The 21,957-nt window shown below is 40.1% G+C and overlaps 1 protein-coding gene across 8 annotated transcripts in view; it reads left to right on the top strand.

The window, feature by feature from the left end:
* Positions 1-922: 922 nt before the first annotated feature.
* PFKFB1 (6-phosphofructo-2-kinase/fructose-2,6-biphosphatase 1) overlaps positions 923-21,957 on the top strand; it is a 102,109-nt gene continuing 81,074 nt past the window's right edge. Inside the window, exons 1-2 of one of the 8 annotated variants that reach the window (XM_019955720.2) lie at positions 931-1,102; positions 1,624-1,701. Coding sequence is in view for 5 of the 8 variants with exons in the window: in XM_019955718.2 (XP_019811277.1) it covers positions 7,007-7,388 (382 nt within the window). In the remaining 3 variants the exon portion in view is untranslated. Of the gene's footprint in view, positions 1,103-1,623; positions 1,702-6,944; positions 7,389-8,157; positions 8,225-11,962; positions 12,365-21,957 lie in introns of those variants that run through there. The other 7 variants (XM_070784077.1, XM_019955719.2, XM_070784079.1 and 4 more) reach the window with 7 other exon arrangements.

Below are 21,957 nucleotides of genomic sequence, written 5' to 3'. Positions count from 1 at the left end.
AAGTAGTAGAGCCAAGATTCAATCCCTATCTTAATCAGCTCAAGGAATACTTTCCTGAGTAAGTTTTTTTTTTTTTTTTAAATAATCACCCATGCACTACTTTTTCTCTGGGCCCCCACACCACCCTATCGTCCATTCTGTCACAGCACTTACAATGCACAGCTACCACTGATTTCTATTTCCATCACTAGGCTGCCAGCAGCTTGAGAGCAATGACTATGTCTGATTCATCTCATTAGTCCCATCCCCTAATATAGCACACAACACATAATAGGAGTTAATAAATGTTTGCTGAATGAATGAACAAGCAAGAGCATCAGCAGGTTAGTGACTTGTTTTCTGAGAACATAAGAATAGAGATAATAGACGTGCCCAATATCCAGGGGAAAGTATAACTTTGCATCCTTAGGTTCCTCACCCAGAATTGCAGTATAATTACTTTTCCCCCAGAATTCCAACCATCACTCTCAATGTCTGCAAAAAAGACCTAAAGATCTGCTTTTCCCCTTGGAGGACTTAAAAGGTTACATTCCCTCTGATGGACTTAAAGGTTGTTGCCATCAGAAAATAGTCTTGCAATTAAAATTAAAATGTTGGTGCTTTAAACTTTTTCATGTTTTGATGGTTATAAGCTTAGGATTGAGTCCCAAGGGTGGAATAATTAGGACAAAGGAAATGAACATTTGTATTGCTCTTACTTCATATTGCCAAATCACTTTCCAGTAAGGGATCATGTCAATTTGCACTGAAGACCAATATGAAACAGCCCTAAAGAAATCCAGATCTTGCCTCTTTCCATTGCTGGTTTTCATTTCCCCATTCTGCAGTTGCTTGTTAATATTAGTTCTGACCTTCGGGATTGGCCTGAAGAGAAAAGGCTCCGGATGACTCAGGAACTTCTTTGGCAACTACAACAGCTGATATTTCAACAGCGGGTACACTGCCCCTCTTACCAAGGGTACTTCCCAGCCTTCCCAGAGAATCAACAAGCACCTCCAGACTCCCTGTTTGATGCCACCCTCTGGACCTGCTTTGGGGGTCTAAATGCAAGAGTCGTGTGTCGGATAATTAGTGATGGAAGAAAAAGCCTCTAGGAGAACAGGTAAGTGAGACAGAAGAAAAATAGATAGGAGTTAATACAAATATAAATCCACTCTTTAGGTTCTCTGGAAATTTTTCTTAGTGTAGGCAGTCACTTGAACTGCTCACTAAAGGGTATGGGAAGTTTAGGATTAATATAATTTCTATATCTCATTATCTACCATCCATTCTGACCTGTCTTTGTGGAACACTGGCCCAAAGGGCAGTTCCCTAGCACTTTTAGAAGTCTCTCTAACTTGGTCTAGTCCAGTTTAAAAAAAAAAAAACTGGATGATAGATATTATATTTCTTAACTGCCAACTGGTGTATAAAGTAGGACTGGTTTGCTGTGGCACTTTGAACAAGCTTTTAGCTTCTTTGGGCTTCAGTAGCCTCCTCACTAAAATAAAATTAAAGTCCCTATCCTATTTACCTCAGAGGGCTGTAACAAGGTGAAGAAGAGTAGGATGAGAGGAACCAAAGCTCTTTGGAAATATTTCAGAATTTCCGTGATCTGTGTTAGTGATCTTACCTTTTCTGTAGCCTCCACAGGCAATACCACCCACAACTCTCTTCTCCCTGAGTGACTGTGGTCTGTGGAGTGCAAACCTTGGGCTCCAGGTATGGCACTGAAAATAGTGAGAGGATAGTAGGTAAGGGAAGTGGCTAAGAAAGAAATGGCTCCTAGGCTGCTGCCACAAAAGGCCTAATATACACATATAGACACGTGACCTATAAGCATACAATCTCCGTCCTCACTCTAACACGAATGCATTCACATCCATACACTCCAAGAATTATGAATAATGAGACTCCATTTGTGATTTTGATACCCATCAGTACTGTCTTGATATTGCTTTTAATGAAATTCTTCCATAAATTACATACTTTGGGAAGATGATCAGAATCTGCATGCCTCAGGAAGTCACACTTCATTCTTTCGTCTATACAGTTAATCCCAAATTAGAATTTGTGGTTCAACTCTTAGTCTTGAGTTAGGGTAAGTGAGTTTCTGATACTGAGTGAAACTTTCTTTTTCTGTAACCAGTTATTTGGATCATTTTTGGGAGTGAGGGGACTTCATTCTTTAGTTCTTTTTGTTTCGCCCCATTCAGAGTTGAGAAACTCTCTAGATCTTCCTACCACCTTCTACCTTCAGTTCAGTTCAGATGCTCAATCATGTCCGACTCTTTTCGACCCCAGGAACTGCAGCACACCAGGCCTCCCTGTCCATCACCAACTCCCAGAGTCCACTCAAACCCGTGCCCAATGAGTCGGTGATGCCATCCAACCATCTCATCCTCTGTCATCCCCTTCTCCTCCTGCCCCCAATCCCTCCCAGCATCAGGGTCTTTTCAAATGAGTCAGCTCTTTGCATTAGGTGGCCAAAGTATTGGAGTTTCAGCTTCAGCATCAGTCCCTCCAATGAACACCCAGGACTGATCTCCTTTAGGATGGACTGGTTGGATCTCCTTGCAGTCCAAGGGACTCTCAAGAGTCTTCTCCAACACCACAGTTCAAAAGCATCAATTCTTCAGCACTCAGCTTTCTTTATAGTCCAACTCTCATATCCATACATGACCATTGGAAAAACCATAGCCTTGACTAGACGAACCTTTGTTGGCAAAGTAACGTCTGCTTTTTAATATGCTGTCTAGGTTGGTCATAACTTTCCTTCCAAGGGGTAAGCGTCTTTTAATTTCATGGCTGCAATCACCATCTGCAGTGATTTTGGAGCCCAGAAAAATAAAGCCAGTCATGGTATCCACTGTTTCCCCATCTATTTGCCGTGCAGTGATGGGACCGAATGCCATGATCTTAGTTTTCTGAATGTTGAGCTTTGAGCCAACTTTTTCACTCTCGTCTTTCACCTTCATCAAGAGGCTTTTTAGTTCTTCTTCACATTCTGCTATAAGGGTGGTGTCATCTGCATATCTGAGGTTATTGATATTTCTCCCGGCATTCTTGATTCCAGCTTGTGCTTCTTCCAGCCCAGCGTTTCTCATGATGTATTCTGCATACAAGTTAAATAAGCAGGGTGACAATATACACCCTTGACGTATTCCTTTTCCTATTTGGAACCAGTCTGTTGTTCTATGTCCAGTTCTAACTGTTGCTTCCTGACCTGCATACAGGTTTCTCAAGAGGCAGGTCAGGTGATCTGGTATTCCCATCTCTTTCAGAATTTTCCACAGTTTATTGTGATCCACACAGTCAAAGGTTTTGGCATAGTCAATAAAGGAGAAATAGATGTTTTTCTGGAACTCTCTTGCTTTTAAGATGATACAGCAGATGTTGGGAATTTGATTTCTGGTTCCTCTGCCTTTTCTAAAACCAGCTTGAACATCTGGAAGTTCATGGTTCACGTATTGCTGAAGCCTGGCTTGGAGAATTTTGAGCATTAATTTACTAGCATGTGAGATGAGTGCAATTGTGTGGTAGTTTGAACATTCTTTGGCATTGCCTTTCCTTGGAATTGGAATGAAAACTGACCTTTTCCAGTCCTGTGACCACTGCTGAATCTTCCAAACTTGCTGGCATGTTGAATGCAGCACTTTCACAGCATCATCTTTCAGGATTTGAAATAGCTCAACTGGAATTCCATCACCTCCACTAGTTTTGTTCATAGTGATGCTTCCTAAGGCCCACTTGACTTCACATTCCAGGATGTCTGGCTCTAGGTGAGTGATCACACCATGGTGGTTATCTGGGTCATGAATATCTTTTTTGTATAGTTCTTCTGTGTGTTCTTGCCACCTCTTCTTAATATCTTCTGTTAGGTCCATGCCATTTCCATCTTTGCATGAAATGTTCCCTTGGTATGTCTAATTTTCTTGAAGAGATCTCTAGTCTTTCCCATTCTATTGTTTTCCTCTATTTCTTTGCATTGATCGCTGAGGAAGGCTTTCTTATCTCTCCTTGCTATTCTTTGGCACTCTGCATTCAAAAGGGTATATCTTTCCTTTTCTCCTTTTCTTTTTGCTTCCCTTATTTTCACAGCTATTTGTAAGGCCTCCTCAGACAGCCATTTTGCTTGTATCTTCAGACCAAGTTATTTCCCCGACTCCCAGTTCCCTGAATAGCTCCCTTTTAATAAAATTTATCTTGTTGAATGGGGATTATTTGTACACATGTTCATCTCATCCAGGCAGAGAGATGTAGATTAAGCAAGTATCCTCGGTTCCAAGGCCTGAGCTGGACATCTGGAAACAGATCACAGATAACTGAGATCCAGTACCTATCCTTAAGGAGATCAGAATCTAGTAGGAAAGTAGACTGGTAAAACACAGGTTGATACTTGCTCACATAAACAGAAGCATATAAGCAATGTGGGGACCAAAGCCAATGCTTCTCAGAGGAGGTGAGAATTGAGCCCAGCCTAGAAAATTGAGTCATATTTCATTGAGAATGGAAAGGAAGGGAAGGCATTCCAGGCTGAGCAAACACCCAGAGGCAAAAAAGTACACAGTAAGTTTGGGGGCCCAGTGAGTCAGCTGGTACAATTTAGCCATGGGAATCTAAAGAGATAAATGACTGGAGAAGTAGGTTTGATTGAGAAGAACCAGGGCTGAGGCCCTTCCATAAAGCTTGTTGAGTTTTCCTACTTCTGGGGATCACAATGGATAACAGTGATTAAACACACAGACACACAGACACATATACATACACGTACACACACAAACACACATACAGAGCTAGTTCCAGGCAATTATAATTTGGGTTTTCAAGCCTGGACCCCAAGTTTGCCTTTCAGACCTTGTCAAAAGTCGGCTAAGCTCCTATCTCAGATTTCCTGCTGCTAAAATTATCTTTCATGCAGGGTCATGAGGACAAAATTGTAAACATAGTAAAGGGGTTCATATGACTAGATTGATTACATCAGACAAGCCACTTCCCCTCCTGAGACCTCAGTTTCCCTGTGAGGCTAGTGAGAATGTTTGGAAGGAGCAACTATGAAAAAGAATATGTTTCTTTGTGGGCCTTGGAAAACATACTTGTAAAGCACTATTATTAAGATTATTAGCATTAGCAGAGTGATACAGTTAGGAGACTTATTAGAATTAAGAGAATTGTATCTCTTCCAAAATCTAGTTCTAGGACTCTAAATGTTATGAGCTAATCTGGAGGACCACATTCTTAAATCAAGCTATTTTTACCAGTTAAACCAAAGAAAAACCCTGGACTGGAGAAATTAGATCCCCAGTGTTTTATTCTTGACTTGGAGATTTAATTTGCTATAGGACCTTAAGAAAATACTTTCCCTCTCAGGCCTCTATTTTCTTACCTGAGAGAGTTGAATGAAATAATTTCTAGGGGTCTTCTGCATGATAAAACCAAAAAATAAAAATGAATTCATCTTTCTAATTGATTGGCATGAGTTCTTTATTATAAATGTTAACGCTTTGTCATAATTTTGTAAGTTTCTTTTGCTGTTTCCTGAATTCTCACCATCACATTAGAAATTGTAGATTAGCCCAAGAGGTGATTGATCTTTTACTTCACAGAGGGAATCACAGTGTTACATAATATATATTGAACATTTCACAGATTACTTTATATGTGTTAACACACCGAATCTTCAACTACCTTAAGATACTCTTATGATATGAAAACACAAAGTGTTTCACCAGGGCACTGAAAAGTTGTGTTCTGCCCAGGGTCTCCTAAGCAAGGGGGAAGAGGTGGAATTCCACTCAGGTAGCATGGCTCCAGAGCCCAGTGCTTTTAACCACTGTGATCCACTGCCTCAAGAGATTCATTTAGAAGGGAAGGCTCTGAAATGTATTGAAAGTTTGGTATGATCTATACACAGAAACTGGAGGGAATCTAACCCTTAGGTAGACTGGGATAATAAGAATGCATTTTAGGGAATTTCTTAAAAGGCAAAGTGGAGCTGAGAGCACTGGAGGTCAGGAATTGGAGATTTATATCCCCAAGAGACCGGCCCAATGTTGCCCAGCTCAGAGGAAGAAACTGAGCTTCCATGTAGCCAATCACTGGGGTCTATCAAGGGGTGGGAAGGTTGCAAAAGAATGAAGTAAGAGCACACTTGAACATCTTCCAGGTAAGCTATGCTGTTAGATGAGTTTTACACATAAAAGTTTCAAAACAATCGGGGGGAGGGTAAAGAAGAGAATTCTGAGTAGGATGGCTCTGGCCTATGGACTTGTCCTACTTTGAGGCCATTGCTCCCTATTCCCCACAGTGTGCTTGCTGCAGCCTCCCCCCAGGCCTCCATCCCCATGGCTTGGCATGAAGAACTTTAGTCAAGTTCTGGGTCAGATCACAATTCCGTTCTCCCTAGAGGACCTGATGACAGTTGGCAATCATACTGTGACTCTTCCTAGCAATGGCTGCATGAACGTCTCTTCCCAAGGTGTCAGGTTTACTCTGATTTATTTAGCTTTGGCTGGAGAGAGCATAAAGATGATCAAATATTGCCCATCTCTCTGAGAGTGTCCCAGGCAGCTCACTTTCACATTTTAGGAAAGCAGGACCCTCAATAGGAAAGGTAGCTGCATTCAGGGGAAGAAAAGGTTTGTAGTGCCTTTGGGAAGGCATTGAGGTGGTAAATCTTCCACTTCCAGTTCGGGACAATGATTGCTAGCTCAAAACATTTTTTTCAGTAGGGACATTGTGTTTGTGTGTTTGTATTTGGGAATCTTGCATTTCTGATGTGGATCTCTGTTTCTGGTCTGGAGCCTGACATTCTGCTTGGGCCTGTTTTTTTATTGCAAAGCTATGAAAGCTGCTGAGATCTGACTCCATCACCTTTGCCTCCCCACCTCACACAGGACATAAGCACATGATCTTCAGTCTTTTATTTGCATACTCTACTAGTCCTGTCTTCATTGGAGGGAAGTGATTGGCCAGATCTGGGCTGTCTTGCTGACTGCCTTCCTTGCTGGGCTCCAACTTATCTCCTATGTACACAGCCCTTGGAGTTCAGAGGCCTCTGCTAACCTCTGCCCAACCTCTCCTCTGCACCCAAGCCCTCGATGGTACATACAAGAGCAGAGGAAGGCAAGGACTAGGAGACAAGAGAGAGGCTGGAGACAGGCTACAAAAGGGCTCAGAACCCCAGCACACCTCCCTGTCCCAACTCTGTCCACCACCTGCTGTGGCCACAGCAAAAGAAGAGAGAGCTATAAGACAGAAAGTAAGGCCGGGTACCTTGTGGACAGTAGTGTCGTTAGCTGTGAGGCCCAAGATGTCTCAAGAGATGGGAGAGCTCACCCAAACCAGATTGCAGAAGATCTGGATTCCACACAACAACGGCAACAGCAGGCTTCAACGGAGGAGGGGCTGTAAGTGGGGTTTGCTTCTGTGGGGTTCAAGGTGGTGGTGGTAGAATGGGTGTAGAAGATCAAAGGACATGGCCCCCTGTCCATCCCCACCCCAACCTGAAAGTTGGAAAAGATGAGCAGCTGGATGAAATAGCTGTAGGGTAACAAGATGCTAATGTCAAAAACAGAAAGGAGAGAAAGAAAAACAGAAAGAGAGAGGTGAATACAGAGAAAGAATGATGGTTACATAAAGACCATCTTAATCAGAGGAATTTTTGACTAGGAATTTTTTCTTTTATCCAGAGCTTATTTGGAATACTTCTTGTTTGAAATCTGACTATTCTAGATCAGTGCTAGCCTAAATGTTTTATTTTGGTGACCTCAGTTAAATGTCTGGAAATCTGTACTGTCTGATAGCGCTTGGGTGAAATAAAGTTCTTGGCATTATTTCTTAGAGGACAGGTGCTGGGTACACAACAGTTCCATATCATTGGTCAGCTTTGGTCCTCCCTTTTCTCAAGCCTCCTTGAGAAACTGGGTTTAACTGGGTTGGAAAAAGCTGGGTGTCCTGCCTAACTGGGTTGGTAAAGACTGGTGTCCTGTCTCCTGCATTGCCTTCATGGCACATATGGACACATTTGCTGCTCTAGAAATTTGAGGGATAAGACATCCAGGGATAGACTACTGGTGTAATGTCCACTTTGAAAAATTAAGAAAGACTAGGGTCAAAGGGGGAAAGCAAACAAAACCTGTAAATATATTTTTAAGTAGATTATACCATTTCCCATAGATAACAGGGGACAGTTTGCAGATCAAGATGTTTGCAGCCCAAGAATTTTGACCTGAGGAACCATAAGGTGGGTGGAGATAAGACAGCTATGGACTGTGGGACCCACACATCTTAAGGACCAGCTGATCAAGCTTCCACTATGCTAATGCTAGAAGAGGTCCAGGCTCACAGCTAGTGAGAGGAAGATCCAGGAAGATGTAGGATGTTAAATATACTATGTAGAATGGAGGGTATGGATGGAGGGAGAGAGGGAAAAAAAACCTAGCCTTTTGTTCTTCCTTTTCCTCTCCATCAGCAGTTTCAATCACTCATCTGGAGATCAAGGAGCCCAGATGAAACTGAAAATTACATCCCACCCTCACCCACCAAGCCACTTTTATTCCTTCTAAGGGGCTATTGGGTTAAGCTGGCAAGCAGGCAAGCCACTCTCTGCATACCTGGGTCCTCTATAGTTAGAGCCCTTATATTCCTGGGAACTCTTGTCTTTCAGTTGGAGAAATAATATACATAAATCACATAATATAGTCTCTGTCATATAGAGGATGCAAAATAAATATGCATTCACTTTAAGAGTTTGTCTCTCCTCAGCTATAAGACATAATTAATACCTACTTCCCCACGTTGTTGGGGTGTTTAGTGATTCAGACTGCCTAGCTTTGAGTCCCAGCTCTGCCACCTCCTGCTTCTGTGACATTGGATGTCTGGATCCCTCTTAACTTACATGTGCTTCCATTTCCTCATCGGTAAAAAGAAGTTAGTAATAGTATTGGGAGAATTAGAAAGCTAAAGCATATAAAATGCTCTGAAGAATGTCAGGTGTACAGTAAGTACTCAATGTTACTGTTATTATTTAAACAAGAAGGTGGGTGTGTGGTCTTTTGCCATCATATCCCCAGCATCAAGCTTGAAGCCTGGCACATAGCAGATACCCAGTAAATGGTAACTCTTTGCTACATCCACTCTACCCTCACCATAGCAAAGCATGGGGATCTGTGTGTACAAGATAGTGACTCATAAGTGATTGACTGAATTATGTCAGACCACAGATATAATAAACTTAGTGACCTGGGGGTGGTAGAGGTACACAATTATTTAATGACTATTCTGAGAAGTAAATGCATTAGTGTGTAAAGTTCTTGAACAACTGTGTATATTCATCTGTGACTTTTTTTCTCATTCAACATTATATTTTGTGCCATCTATAATATTGTTGCATGCAATTGTTTATTCTCTTTGCTGTGTAATATTACATTTTGCAAATATCCCATGATTTATTTATCCATTTTACTGTTGATATATATTTATGTAATTTTTAGTTTAGGGTTATGAACAATTACACAATGAAAAATTTTGTCCCCATAAATTTTGGAATCAGTTTTTCAAATTACACACATGTATACAAATTTTGGTGTTTTGATTGGAATTGGAATTACAGTCAATCTATATATCATTTTAAGGAAAGTTAACATCTTTGTGATATTGAGTCTTCTATAAATATGGTGTGTCTCTATTTAGAAGTTTTTAATGTTAAGTGAAGTTTTATAATTGAAAAGGGCTTGTGTGTCATTATAATTTTTGTTTATTTTGTTGCTATTGTATACCTTTATAGAAAGTTACATTTTATACCATTTTATTGCTAATGTATACAGCTATAATTGTGGGGGTTTTTGTGTGTTGCATTTGCAACTAGCAAACTTGATAAACTTAATTTTGATAATTTATATGTAAATAACAGCTTTCTATTTTCCCTTCCAATCCTTACTTTTTAAAATCTCTTATTCTTATATTACATCACTGCTAGGACCTCCTACCTTCAACACATTAACACCAATGTCAAATAAAAATGTTAAAATTACTCATGTTTATATTGGACTTAATTTTAAAGGTAATGTTTTTAAAGTTTCACCATTGAGTAAGTTTGCTGTAATTTTTTTGTACGTATCACTTAACAGGTTAAGGAAGTTCCAGTTTGTTCTTTGTTTGCCAATAGGATTTTTTAAAAATGAGTAGATGTTGAATTTTATAAACACGTTTTCTGTATCCACTGAGATGATAGATTGCTTTTCTGTTTTAATCTGTTAATGTGAATTACACTAGAGATTTTTCTTGTCTTTTATTTGTCTTGAAGTCTTAGGATAAATATTGGATTTTGTTCATTAATATTTTATTTACGGATTTGGCATTTTGTTTATGAATGAGATTGACCTGTACTTTTTCCATTCTCATTATTCCCTGTTTGACTTTTGTGTCATAAAATGAAGTGGGAACTACTTCCTTTCATTCTATTTTCTGACAGAGGTTATTCAAGGAACTATTTGTTCTTTAAATATTTGGCACAACTTCCAGGTAAAAACATCAGACCAGGTGTTTTCTTTGTGAGAAAAAAAATAATTGATATAATCTTTTGAATAGTTACAGAATCATTCAGGTTTGCTATTCCTTCTTGTCAGTTTTGTTAAATTATGCTTTTTTAGGAATTATTCTATTTCACATCACTTTTCAAATTTATTTGCATAAACTTACATCCATATTTTTAAAGTCTCTATTTCATTTGCAATTATATCCTCTTATCCTTGTTTATTTGTACCTTCTTTTTTTTATTCTTGATCAATATTGCCATAAGTTTGTCACTTTTATAAATTTTAAAAAATATTCGACTTTTGGCCTTCTGATTCTTTCTGTTATGTCTCTGGCTTTTTATTTAGCCATTTTCCTCATCATTATTCTTTTTTTATACTTTTTTTTTTTTACTTACTCTGTTTTTCTTTTTTAACTTCTGGGGTTGGATGCACAGTTTATTAATTTTCAGACTTTCTTCCTTTTAAATATAAGCATCTGATGCTATAATTATCATATGAAACAGATTGGTATTCCACAGATGCACAGTTGTATGGACATATGAATTTTTAAAGTATTTCCAGACTATTTGGTAAATAGACACTGCTCAGGGCTTTCTTAGTTTCTATATCACTCAGTTGCCCTGGCCACCTCAGTCCCTTTCTCAGGACTGCTAAGACCTATAGATTATCATCTAGCAACTGAAGAGTTAATGCCTGACACAGACGGAGTCCTCTAGAAATTGGTGCCAAACCCTTGGGTCAGCTTCTGTTTTGCTAGATCAGTGCCCTTACCATTTCCTGTCTGATTCCATCCTTCTTCAAGAACAAACTGTATGATTTCAGTTCTTTGATATCTATTGAGATTTGCTTTATGGACCAACATATGGTAATTTTTGGTAAAAATTCCATGAGCACTTGAAAAAAATATACATTTTACAATTCAATTAAGAATACTATATACTTCAATTAGTATTCTTCCAGGATTTTGTCTGCTTGTTGATATGAAAAATTTGTTAATATCTCCTTGTAACTATGTCAATTTTGAATCTTTGTAAATAGCTACAAATTTAAAATTGCTATATATTTCTGGTAAACTGAATATTTATCAACGTGTAAGGAAATTTCTGCTAATCTAGTATAATTAACATTTTGTCCTACAATTTTTTCTGACATTATTATATGTATATTTGCTTTATTTAGCTTTATATTTACCTAGTATATCATTTATACACTTTCAAATAATGTTTTTACCATTTTAGTGAAGTGTAGTTAACTTATAATGTGTTAGTTTCAACTGTGAGCAATTCAGAATATATATGTATGTATATATATATTCTATACATTCTTTTGCAGGTTCTTTTTCATTAGAGGTTATTATAAGATATTGATTATAGTTCCTTGTACTATACGGTAAGCCCTTGTTGTTTATCTATTTTATATAGGGTTACATATATTAATTCCAAACTCCTAATTTATCTCTCTCCTAACTCCCACTATATTCTTTGGTAACCATGTTTCTTTTATGTTTGTAAGTCTATTTCTGTTTTGTAAATAAGTTCACTTGTATCATTTTTTTTTATTATACTTATAAGTGATATCATATGACACTTGTCTTTCTCTGGCTTACTTCACTTAACATGATAATTTCTAAGTTCATCATGTTGCTGCAAACGGTATTATTTCATTCTTTTTCATGACTAACATTCCATGCTGCTGCTGCTAAGTCACTTCAGTCGTGTCCGACTCTGTGCGACCCCACAGATGGCAGCCCACCAGGCTCCACCATCCCTGGGATTCTCCAGGCAAGAACACTGGAGTGGGCTGCCATTTCCTTCTCCAATGCATGAAAGTGAAAGTTAAGTCGCTCAGTAAGTGTCTGACTCTTCGTGACCCCATGGACTACAGCCTACCAGGCTCCTCCGTCCATGGGATTTTCCAGGCAAGAGTACTGGAGTGGGTTGCCATTGCCTTCTCCAACATTCCATGGTATATATGTATCACATCTTCTTTATTCATTCACCTGTTTGTTTTTTTTTTTTTTTTCATTCATTTGTTGATGGACATTTAGGTTGCTTCTGTGTCTTGGCTATTGTAAATAGTGCTGCTGTGAACATAAGGATGCATGTGTCTTTTCAAACTAGATTTTTCTCTGGGTTTATGCCCAGGAATGGGATTGTTGGATCATATGGCAACTCTATGTTTAGTTTTTTAAGGAACCTCCACGCTGTTCTCCATAGTGGCTGTACCAGGTTACATTACAACCAATAGCATAGGAGGTTTCCTTTTCCTCCACATCCTCTCCATCATTTATAGACTTTTACATGATGGCCTGTAAGAAAAATGTTTCTGATAGAGATATAATACACATACCATAAAACTCATTATTTTAAAGTGTACAACTTAGTAGTTTTTAGTATATTCACATGGTTATGTACCATCATCACTAATTCCAGAACATTTTCATCACACTCTCCCAAAGAAACCCCATATGCTTTAGTGTCATTCCAGATTCCCCCCTCCCTTTAGCCACTGGCAAACCACTAAAATCTACTTATTGTCACCATAGATTTATCTATTCTGGATATTTCACATTAATGGAATCATACAATATATGTTCTTTTGTATCTGGCTTCTTCCACTGGGCATAATATTTTCAGTTAATCCATGTTGTAGCATGTGTAGATACTTCATTCCTTTTTAAAGCTGAATAATATTCCATTATATAGATATACAGAATTTTGTTTAGCAAATTCAAATATGAATTGAGGGAAATTTGGTTTATTTCCACTTTTGAACAATGTTGCCATGGACATTTGTGTACAAGTTTTTGGGTGGGCACATTGTTCATTTCTCTTGAATATATACATAGAAGTAGAAATGCTAAGTCCTCTGGTAATTCTACCTATTAATACAATGATTTAAAGAACTGCTAAGCTGGTTTTTCAAGTGAATTCATGTTTTATATTTCCAAAAGTAATATATGAGGATTCTAATTTCTCTATATCTTCACTAACAGCTGGTTTTGCCCATTTTTAAAAGTATAGTCATCCTAGAGGATGTTCAATCTGCACTTGAGAAGAATCTCTAATCCCTTGAATCTATTTCTCACTGCCACTGTATAATTGTACGGGATTTGATTTAGGTCATACTTGAATGATCTGGTGGTTTTCCCTACTTTCTTCAATTTAAGTCTGAATTTGACATGCTCTGAGCCACAGTCAGCTCCTAGTCTTGTTTTGCTGATTGTATAGAGCTTCTCCATCTTTGGCTACAAAGAATATAATCAATCTGATTTCAGTAGTGACCATCTGGTGATGTCCATGTGTAGAGTCTTCTCTTGTGTTGTTGGAAGAGGGTATTTGCTATTACCAGTGCATTCTCGTGGCAAAACTCTGTTAGCCTTTGCCCTGCTTCATTCTGTACTCCAAGGCCAAATTTGCCTGTTACTCTAGGTATCTCTTGACTTTCTACTTTTGCATTCCAGTCCCCTATAATGAAAAGGACATATTTTTGGGGTGTTTGTTATAGAAAATCTTGTAGGTCATCATAAAAACATTCAACTTCAGCTTCTTCAGCATTACTGGTTGGGGCATAGACTTGGATTACTGTGATATTTGAATGCTTTGCATTGCAAATGAACAGAGATCATTCTGTCATTTTTGAGATTGCATCCAAGTACTGCATTTTGGGCTGTTTTGTTGACTATGATGGCTACTCCGTTTCTTCAAATGGATTCTTGCCTACAGTAGTAGATATAATAGTCATCTGAGTTAAATTCACCCATTTCAGTCTATTTTAGTTCACTGATTCCTGATATGTCAATGTTCACTGTTGCCATCTCCTGTTTGACCACTTCCAATTTACCTTGATTCATGGACTTAACATTACATGTTCCTAAGCAATATTGTTCTTTACAGAACCAGACATTACTTAAATCACCAGTCACATCCCCAAGTGGGTGTTTTTGCTTTGGCTCCATCTCTTCATTCTTCCTGGAGTTGTTTTCTCCACTTTATTCCAGTAGCATACTGGGCACCTACTGACCTGGGGAGTTCATCTTTCAGTGTCCTATTTTTTTGCCTTTTCATACTGTTCATGGGGTTCTCAAGGCAAGAATACTGAAGTGGTTTGTCATGTCCTTCCCCAGTGGACCATGTTTTATCAGAACTCTCCACCATGACCCATCTGTCTTGGGTGGCACTACATGGCATGGCTCATAGTTTCCTTGAGTTAGACAAGATTGTGGTCCATGTCATCAGTTTGTTTAGTTTTCTGTGATTGTGGTTTTCATTTTGTTTGCTCTCTGATGTATAAGGATAAGGATAAGAGGTTTATGGTAGCTTCCTGATGGTAGAGACTGACTGGTGGCGGTGGCGGGGGGGGGGGGGGGGGGGGGGGGGGAGGGGGCGGAATGGGTCTTGTGTGATGGGAAAGGCCATCTTTAATCCAATTTTCTGTTGATGGGTAGGGCTGTGTTCCCTCCCTGTTATTTGAACTGAGGCCAAACTAATGTGGAGGTAGTGAAGATAATGGTGAGCTCCTTCAAAAGATCCAGTGCACGCACTGAACTCAGTGCCCCCGACCATGCAACAGGCCACCACCGACCCATGCCTCCACCAGAGACTCCTGGACACTCATGGGCAAGTCTGGGTCAGTCTCTTGTGGGGTCACTGCTCCTTTCTCCTGGGTCCTGGTGCACAAAAGGTTTTGTTTGTGGCCTCTAAGAATCTGTTTCCTCAGTCCTGTGTAAGTTCTGGTGGCTCTATGGTGGAGTTGATGGCAACCTCTTGCAAGAGGGCTTATGCCATAACCAGGTCTCCTGCACCCAGAGCCCCTGCAGGGCCTGTACCTCCACAGGAGACACTCAAACATGCAAAGGCAGGACTGACTCAGTCTCTGTGGGATCTCCTGCTGTGCACAAGGTTTTATTTGAGCCCTCCAAGCATTTCTGGCTGGCATGGGATTTGACTCTAAATGTGATTTTTTCCCTTCCTATCATCTTGCTGGGACTTCTCCTTTGCCCTTGGATGTAGGGTATCTTTTTTGCTGGGATCCAACATTCTCCTGTTGATTGTTGTTCAGCAGTGAGTTGTAATTTTGTAGTTCTCACAGGAGAAGATGAGTGCATGTCCTTTTGCACTGCCATCTTACAAATCTTGGTGAGTAGGGAAAGGTTATATAGTCAGGCAGGAGTTTGTGATAAGGATAAATGCAATAACAGTCTTGTATTCTTTCTTCAACACAATTAGGGTGTGTGCAAGTTCTTAGGTGGTCCAGCCTCCTAATTTTGATGAGCCCCTCTGGTCCTTTAATCTTACCTCAGGTGGTTTCATTGCTGTTCCTTCTTTGGTTAGCAACTGTTCTGACCTTTGAAACTGAGAGAAGAGCATGGATGCTGGAGTCTTGTCTGTAGGAAATGAGGGACAAAAAGGCCTCCATGCCAGGCGTCCCACAGGGCCCTGCTCAGCACCAGTAGTGGCTTCTTGGGGCACATTTACTTACTGACTGGGGTGTGCAATAGTTGCTTGCAGTAACAGGGACCAACAAGCAGCTTTAAATAAGCTAGCTCCCCAGTGCTGGATTTAGAAAAGGCAAAGGAACCAGAGATCAAATTGCCAACATCTGCTGGATCACTGAAAAAGCAAGTAAGTTCCAGAAAATCATCTTTTTATGCTTCATTGACTACACAAAAGCCTTTGACTGTGTGGATGACAACAAACTGTGGAAAGTTCTTCAAGAGATGGGAATACCAGGCCACCTAACCTGCCTCCTGAGAAATCTGTATGCAGGTCAAGAAGCAACAGTTAGAACCAGACATGGAACAACTGACTCTTTCCAAATCAGGAAAGGAGTACATCAAGGCTATATGTACTCACCCTGCTTATTTAACTTATATGCAGAGTACATCATTCAAAATGCCAGGCTGAATGAAGCACAAGCTAGAATCAAGATTGCTGGGAGAAATATCAATAACCTCAGATATTCAGATGACACCCCCCCCCCTTATGGCAGAAAATGAAGAAGAACTAAAGAGTCTCCTGATGAAAGTGAAAAAGGAGAGTGAAAAAGTTTGCTTAAAGATCAACATTCAAAGAACTATGATCATGCTATCCGGCCACATCACTTCACAGCAAGTAGATGGGGAAACAATGGAAACAGTGACAGACTTTATTTTCTTGGGCTCCAAAATCACTGCAGATGGTGACTGCAGCCATGACATTAAAAGATGCTTGCTCCTTGGAAGATAAACTATGACCAACTTGGACAGCATATTAAAAAGCAGGGACATTACTTTGCCAACAAAAGTCTGTCTAGTCAAAGCTATGTTTTTTTCCAGTAGTCATGTATGGATATGAGAGTTGGACTATAAAGAAAGCTGAGTGCTGAAAAATTGATGCTTTTGAATTGTGGTGTTGGAGAAGACTCTTGATAGTCTCTTGGACTGCAAGGAGATCCAACCAGTCTATCCTAAAGGAAATCAGTCCTGAATATTCATTGGAAGGACTGATGCTGCAGCTGAAATTCCAATACTTTGGCCACCTGTTGCGAAGAGCTGACTCATTTGAAAAGACTCTGATACTGGGAAAGATTGAAGGTGGGAGGAGAAGGGGATGACAGACGATGAGACGGTTGGATGGCATCAGCGACTCGATGGACATGAATTTGAGTAAGATCCGGGAGTTGGTGATGAACAGGGAGGCCTGGTATGCTGCAGTCAATGGGGTCACAAAGAGTCGGAAATGACTGAGCAACTGAACTGAACTGAACAGTGCATATACAGGCAGTTTCTGGCGTGTGGAGGTGATGGTGACCTAGCCCCCATACACGTATCTCAATAGTGGTGCCTCAGTTTCCAGGCACACTATGCCTTGTCTAGGAGCATTCATGGCTGTGCATCCTTTCCCTCCTTGTTAACACCCTTTGCTGTATCCACACAGTCAACCGTGTTCCTCTCCCTGAATCAGTTCTACCAACCTCATACTTTAGCACTCAGTCCCCACCAGCATTGGCAGACTCTTGTCCCAGAGAGAGGCACCCAGTGGTGATTCCCAAGGAGGCTTTGGGATGATTGGTGCTCAGGCAACCAGAGCTCCAGAGGGCAGAGGAGACCCTGATCTGATAGCCCTCCCTGCTCAGAAGGGGACTCCTCTCAGTGCCTGCAGATGCTGGTGGGTGGGGGGAGGAATAATGATACTTTGCTTCTATGATGTCCTGGGCTTTTTCTGAGGATACTCCTAGTTGTGGAGCTCCTTATACCTGTCCCTTCAGACTGTCTTTTCACAGCTAATAGCTGTCTCTTCCCAGTGAGATGGGAATCTGAGTTCTTGTCCACGGACCCAAAGAATGGAATCCATGAGCAAACACTCAAGGTAGCAAGCAAATAGGATTTATTAAAGAGGAGGAAAGTACAAAGCTCTCAGCATAGACCCTGACGGGGAGCAAAGAGTCCCCCCCCCCCCCCCCCGCCAAGGTGGGACTTACAGCAGTTTTTATATCCTTCCTTAAATCATGGGTGTCTACCCAATCAATTTAAAATTTAAGATATTTAACAACTTTATGGCTTCCCTTGATCCTTGGATTAACATCACCCTTTCTAACACCACCTAGACATTTTACCAGATATATGGGCTTAAGATTAATGATCACTGGTTGTTTTTCCCAGGCATTTGGAACAGAAGCTAATTACTGCCCTTTCTTGGATCTGAGTGCTGATAATTTATCAGACTAAAGACAGGCTCAGACGGTAAAGCGTCTGCCTGCAATGCAGGAGACCCGGGTTCAATTCCTGGGTTGGGACGATACCCTGGAGAATGAAATGGCAACCCACTCCAGTACTCTTGCCTAGAAAATTCCATGGATGGAGGAGCCTGGTGGTCTACAGTCCATGGGGTCGCAAAAAGTCGGACATGACTGAGCAACTTCACAGAAAGACACATTAGAGGATTTCAGGACAATGGAGTGGAATGTTTACTGAAAACAAGACCAAGGTCTCAGAGTTCTACACTGATTGCTACATATCTCTAGCAATGTTTTTTAACATCTTTTCATCTGATATTAGTATAGCCACTTCATCTTTCTTCTGGTTGCTCTTTGTGTGATATACTTTTTACATTCTTTTACTTTTAATCTATCTGTATCTTAAAATTTAAAGTGTATTTTCTGTAGGCATCATAAACCCAGATCTTGTTTTTTTATTTTTTTTTAATCCAGTCAGACATTTTCCACCTCTTTCTTAGATGGCTTGATCCATTAATATTTAATATTATTATGTATGTAGTTGGATTTAAATGTACCATTTTAAAATTTTCTATATAGATTATGTCATTTCCCCATATTCCTCCTTTCTTTTGTGTTAATTTTACCTAGTTTAATATTTAATTCCTTTAAATATGTTTTTTACTATATATTTTTGAGATATTTCCATAGTGGTTGCTCTAGGGCTTTCCATATACAACTATTAGAATCTACTTTCAGTTCAGTTCAGTCGCTTGGTCGTGTCCGATTCTTTGTGACCCCATGAACTGCAGTATACCAGGCCTCTTTGTCCATCACCAACTCCCAGGGTTCACACAAACTCATGTCCACTGAGTTAGTGCCATCCAACCATCTCATCCTCTGCAGTCTGCTTCACCTCCTGCCGTCAATCTTTCCCAGCATTAGGGTCGTTTCAAATGAGTCAGCTCTTCACATCAGGTGGCCAAAGTACTGGAGTTTCAGCTTCAACATCAGTCCTTCCAATGAACTCCATGCAGTCCAAGGGACTCTCAAAAGTCTTCTCCAACATGACCGTTCAACAGCATCCATTCTTCGATGCTCAGCTTTCTTTAAAGTCCAACTCTCACATCCATACATGACTACTGCAAAAACCATAGCCTTGACTAGACAGATCTTTGTTGACAAAGTAATGCCTCTTCTTTTTAATATGCTGTCTAGGTTGGTCATAACTTTCTTTCCAAGTAGTAAGTTTCTGTTAATTTCATGGCTGCAGTCACAAGCTGCAGTGATTCTGGAGCCCCCAAAAATAAAGTCAGCCACTGTTTAGACTGTTTCCCCATCTATTTGCATGAAGTGATGAGACCAGATGGCATGATCATAGTTTTCTGAATGTTGAGTTTTAAGCCAACATTTTCACTCTCCTCTTTCACTTTCATCAAGAGGCTTATCAGTTCTTCTTTCCTTTCTACCATAAGGGTGGTGTCATCTGCATATCTGAGGTTATTGATATTTCTCCCAGCAATCTTGATTCCAGCTTGTGCTTCATTCAGCCCAGCCTTTCTCATGATGTACTCTGAAGGGTAACAATATACAGCCTTGACATACTCCTTTTCCTATTTGGAACCAGTCTGTTGTTCCATGTCCAGTTCTAACTGTTGTTTCCTGGCCCACATACAGGTTTCTCAAGAGGCAGGTCAGGTGGTCTGGTATGCCCATCTCTTTCAGAATTTTCAACAGTGTACTGTGATCCATGCAGTCAAAGGCTTTGGCATAGTAAATAAAGTGGAAATAGATGTTTTTCTGGAACTCTCTTGCTTTTAAGATGATCTAGCGGATGCTGGCAACTTCATCTCTGGTTCTTCTGCCTTTTCTAAATACAGCTTGAACATCTGGAAGTTCACAGTTGACATATTGCTGAAGCCTGGCTTGGAGAATTTAGAGCATTACTTTACTAGCATGTAAGATGAGTGCAATTGTGCAGTAGTTTGACCATTCTTTGGCATTGCCTTTCTTTGGGATTGGAATGAAAATTGATCTTTGCCAGTCCTGTGGTCACTGCTGAGTTTTCCAAATTTGCTGGCATATTCAGGGCAGCACTTTCACAGCATCATATTTCAGAATTTGAAACAGCTCATCTGGAATTCCATCACCTCCACTAGCTTTGTTCATGGTGATGCTTCCTAAGGCCCACTTGACTTCACTTTCCAGGATGTCTGGCTGTAGGTGAGTGATCACACCATCATGATTATGTGGGTTGTGAAGATCTTTTTTGTACAGTTCTTCTGTGTATTCTTGCCACCTTTTCTTAATATCTTCTTCTTCTGTTAGGTCCATACCGTTTCTGTCCTTTATTGTGCCCATCTTTGCTGGAAATGTTCCTTTGGTATCTCTAATTTTCTTGAAGAGATCTTGAAGAATCTACTTTAGATTTGTACTAACAATTCCAGTCAGATATAGAAATGTTACCCTTATATAACTATATTCCATTTTCTTTTCTGTGCTATTATTTCATACATATCATATCTTTACATGCTAAAACCCCCAATATATTATTGTTATTTTACAAACTTTATGTTTTAAAGAAGCTGAGAAAATAAAAGAGAGCACGTAAATAAAGTTTAGTATATTGATATTTACTGTCTGATTCTGTTCATTTGTTCCTGTGGGTTTGAATTATAACTCTTCACTTTGTGACTTGATTAGCCTATTTTAGAGAAGTTTATTTCTCTGCAGTGGGAAGCCTTTGGTGTTACTTCTTGGAGGCCGTGGGACTTTGCTGGCAGCTCAGTGGTAAAGAATCTGCCTGTAATGCAGAAGAGCCAGGTTTGATCCCTAGGCTGGGAAGTTCCCCTGGAGAAGGAAATGGCAACCCACTCCAGTATTCTTGCCTGGAGAATCCCATGGACAGAGGACCCTAATAAGCTACAGTCCATGGGGTTGCAAAGAGTCCGACACAACTGACTTCACTTCCCTGATTATAAAGCTATCAGTTTCATCTGGTGTTACATTCTGGGATTCATAAATTACAAGCTGATTGCTATTATATTTTACAATGCCCTTAAAGCATACATTGCTCAGCAGTGTTACCCAATTAAAGTCTGGCAAAGGTAGTCTTTGAGGTTAGCTCCGACGCAAGGAGGGCTCTTCTTAATAGGCTCTTTCTCTGGTTCTCTCTCAAAAAAGATGTCCTTTTCATTATAGGGAACTGGAAAGCAAAAGTAGGAAGTCAAGAAACACCTGGAGTAACAGTCAAATTTGGCCTTGAATTACAGAATGAAGCAGGGCAAAGGCTAATAGAGTTTTGGCAAGAGAAAGCACTGGTCATAGAAATCACCCTCTTCCAACAACACAAGAGAAGGCTCTACACACGGACATCACCAGATGGTCAACACCAAAATCAGATTGATTATATTCTTTGCAGCCAAAAATGGAAAAGCTCTATACAGTCAGCAAAAACAAGACCAGGAGCTGACTGTGGCTCAGATCATGAACTCCTTATTGTCAAATTCAGACTTAAATTGAAGAAAGCAGGGAAAACCACTAAGCCATTCAGGTATGACCTAAATCAAATCCCTTATGGTTATATGGTGGAAGTGACAAGTAGATTTAAGGGACTAAATCTAATAGACAGAGTGCCTGATGAACTATGGACGGAGGTTTGTGACATTGTACAGGAAACAGGGATCAAGACCATCCCCAAGAAAAAGAAATGCAAAAAAAAAGCAAAATGATTGTCTGAGGAGGC

Source organism: Bos indicus, chromosome X (assembly GCF_029378745.1).
Source record: "Bos indicus isolate NIAB-ARS_2022 breed Sahiwal x Tharparkar chromosome X, NIAB-ARS_B.indTharparkar_mat_pri_1.0, whole genome shotgun sequence".
NCBI lineage: Eukaryota > Metazoa > Chordata > Mammalia > Artiodactyla > Bovidae > Bos > Bos indicus.
The sequence above is the reverse complement of the archived record's forward strand: the minus strand, read 5'-3'. Positions and strand labels throughout refer to the sequence as shown.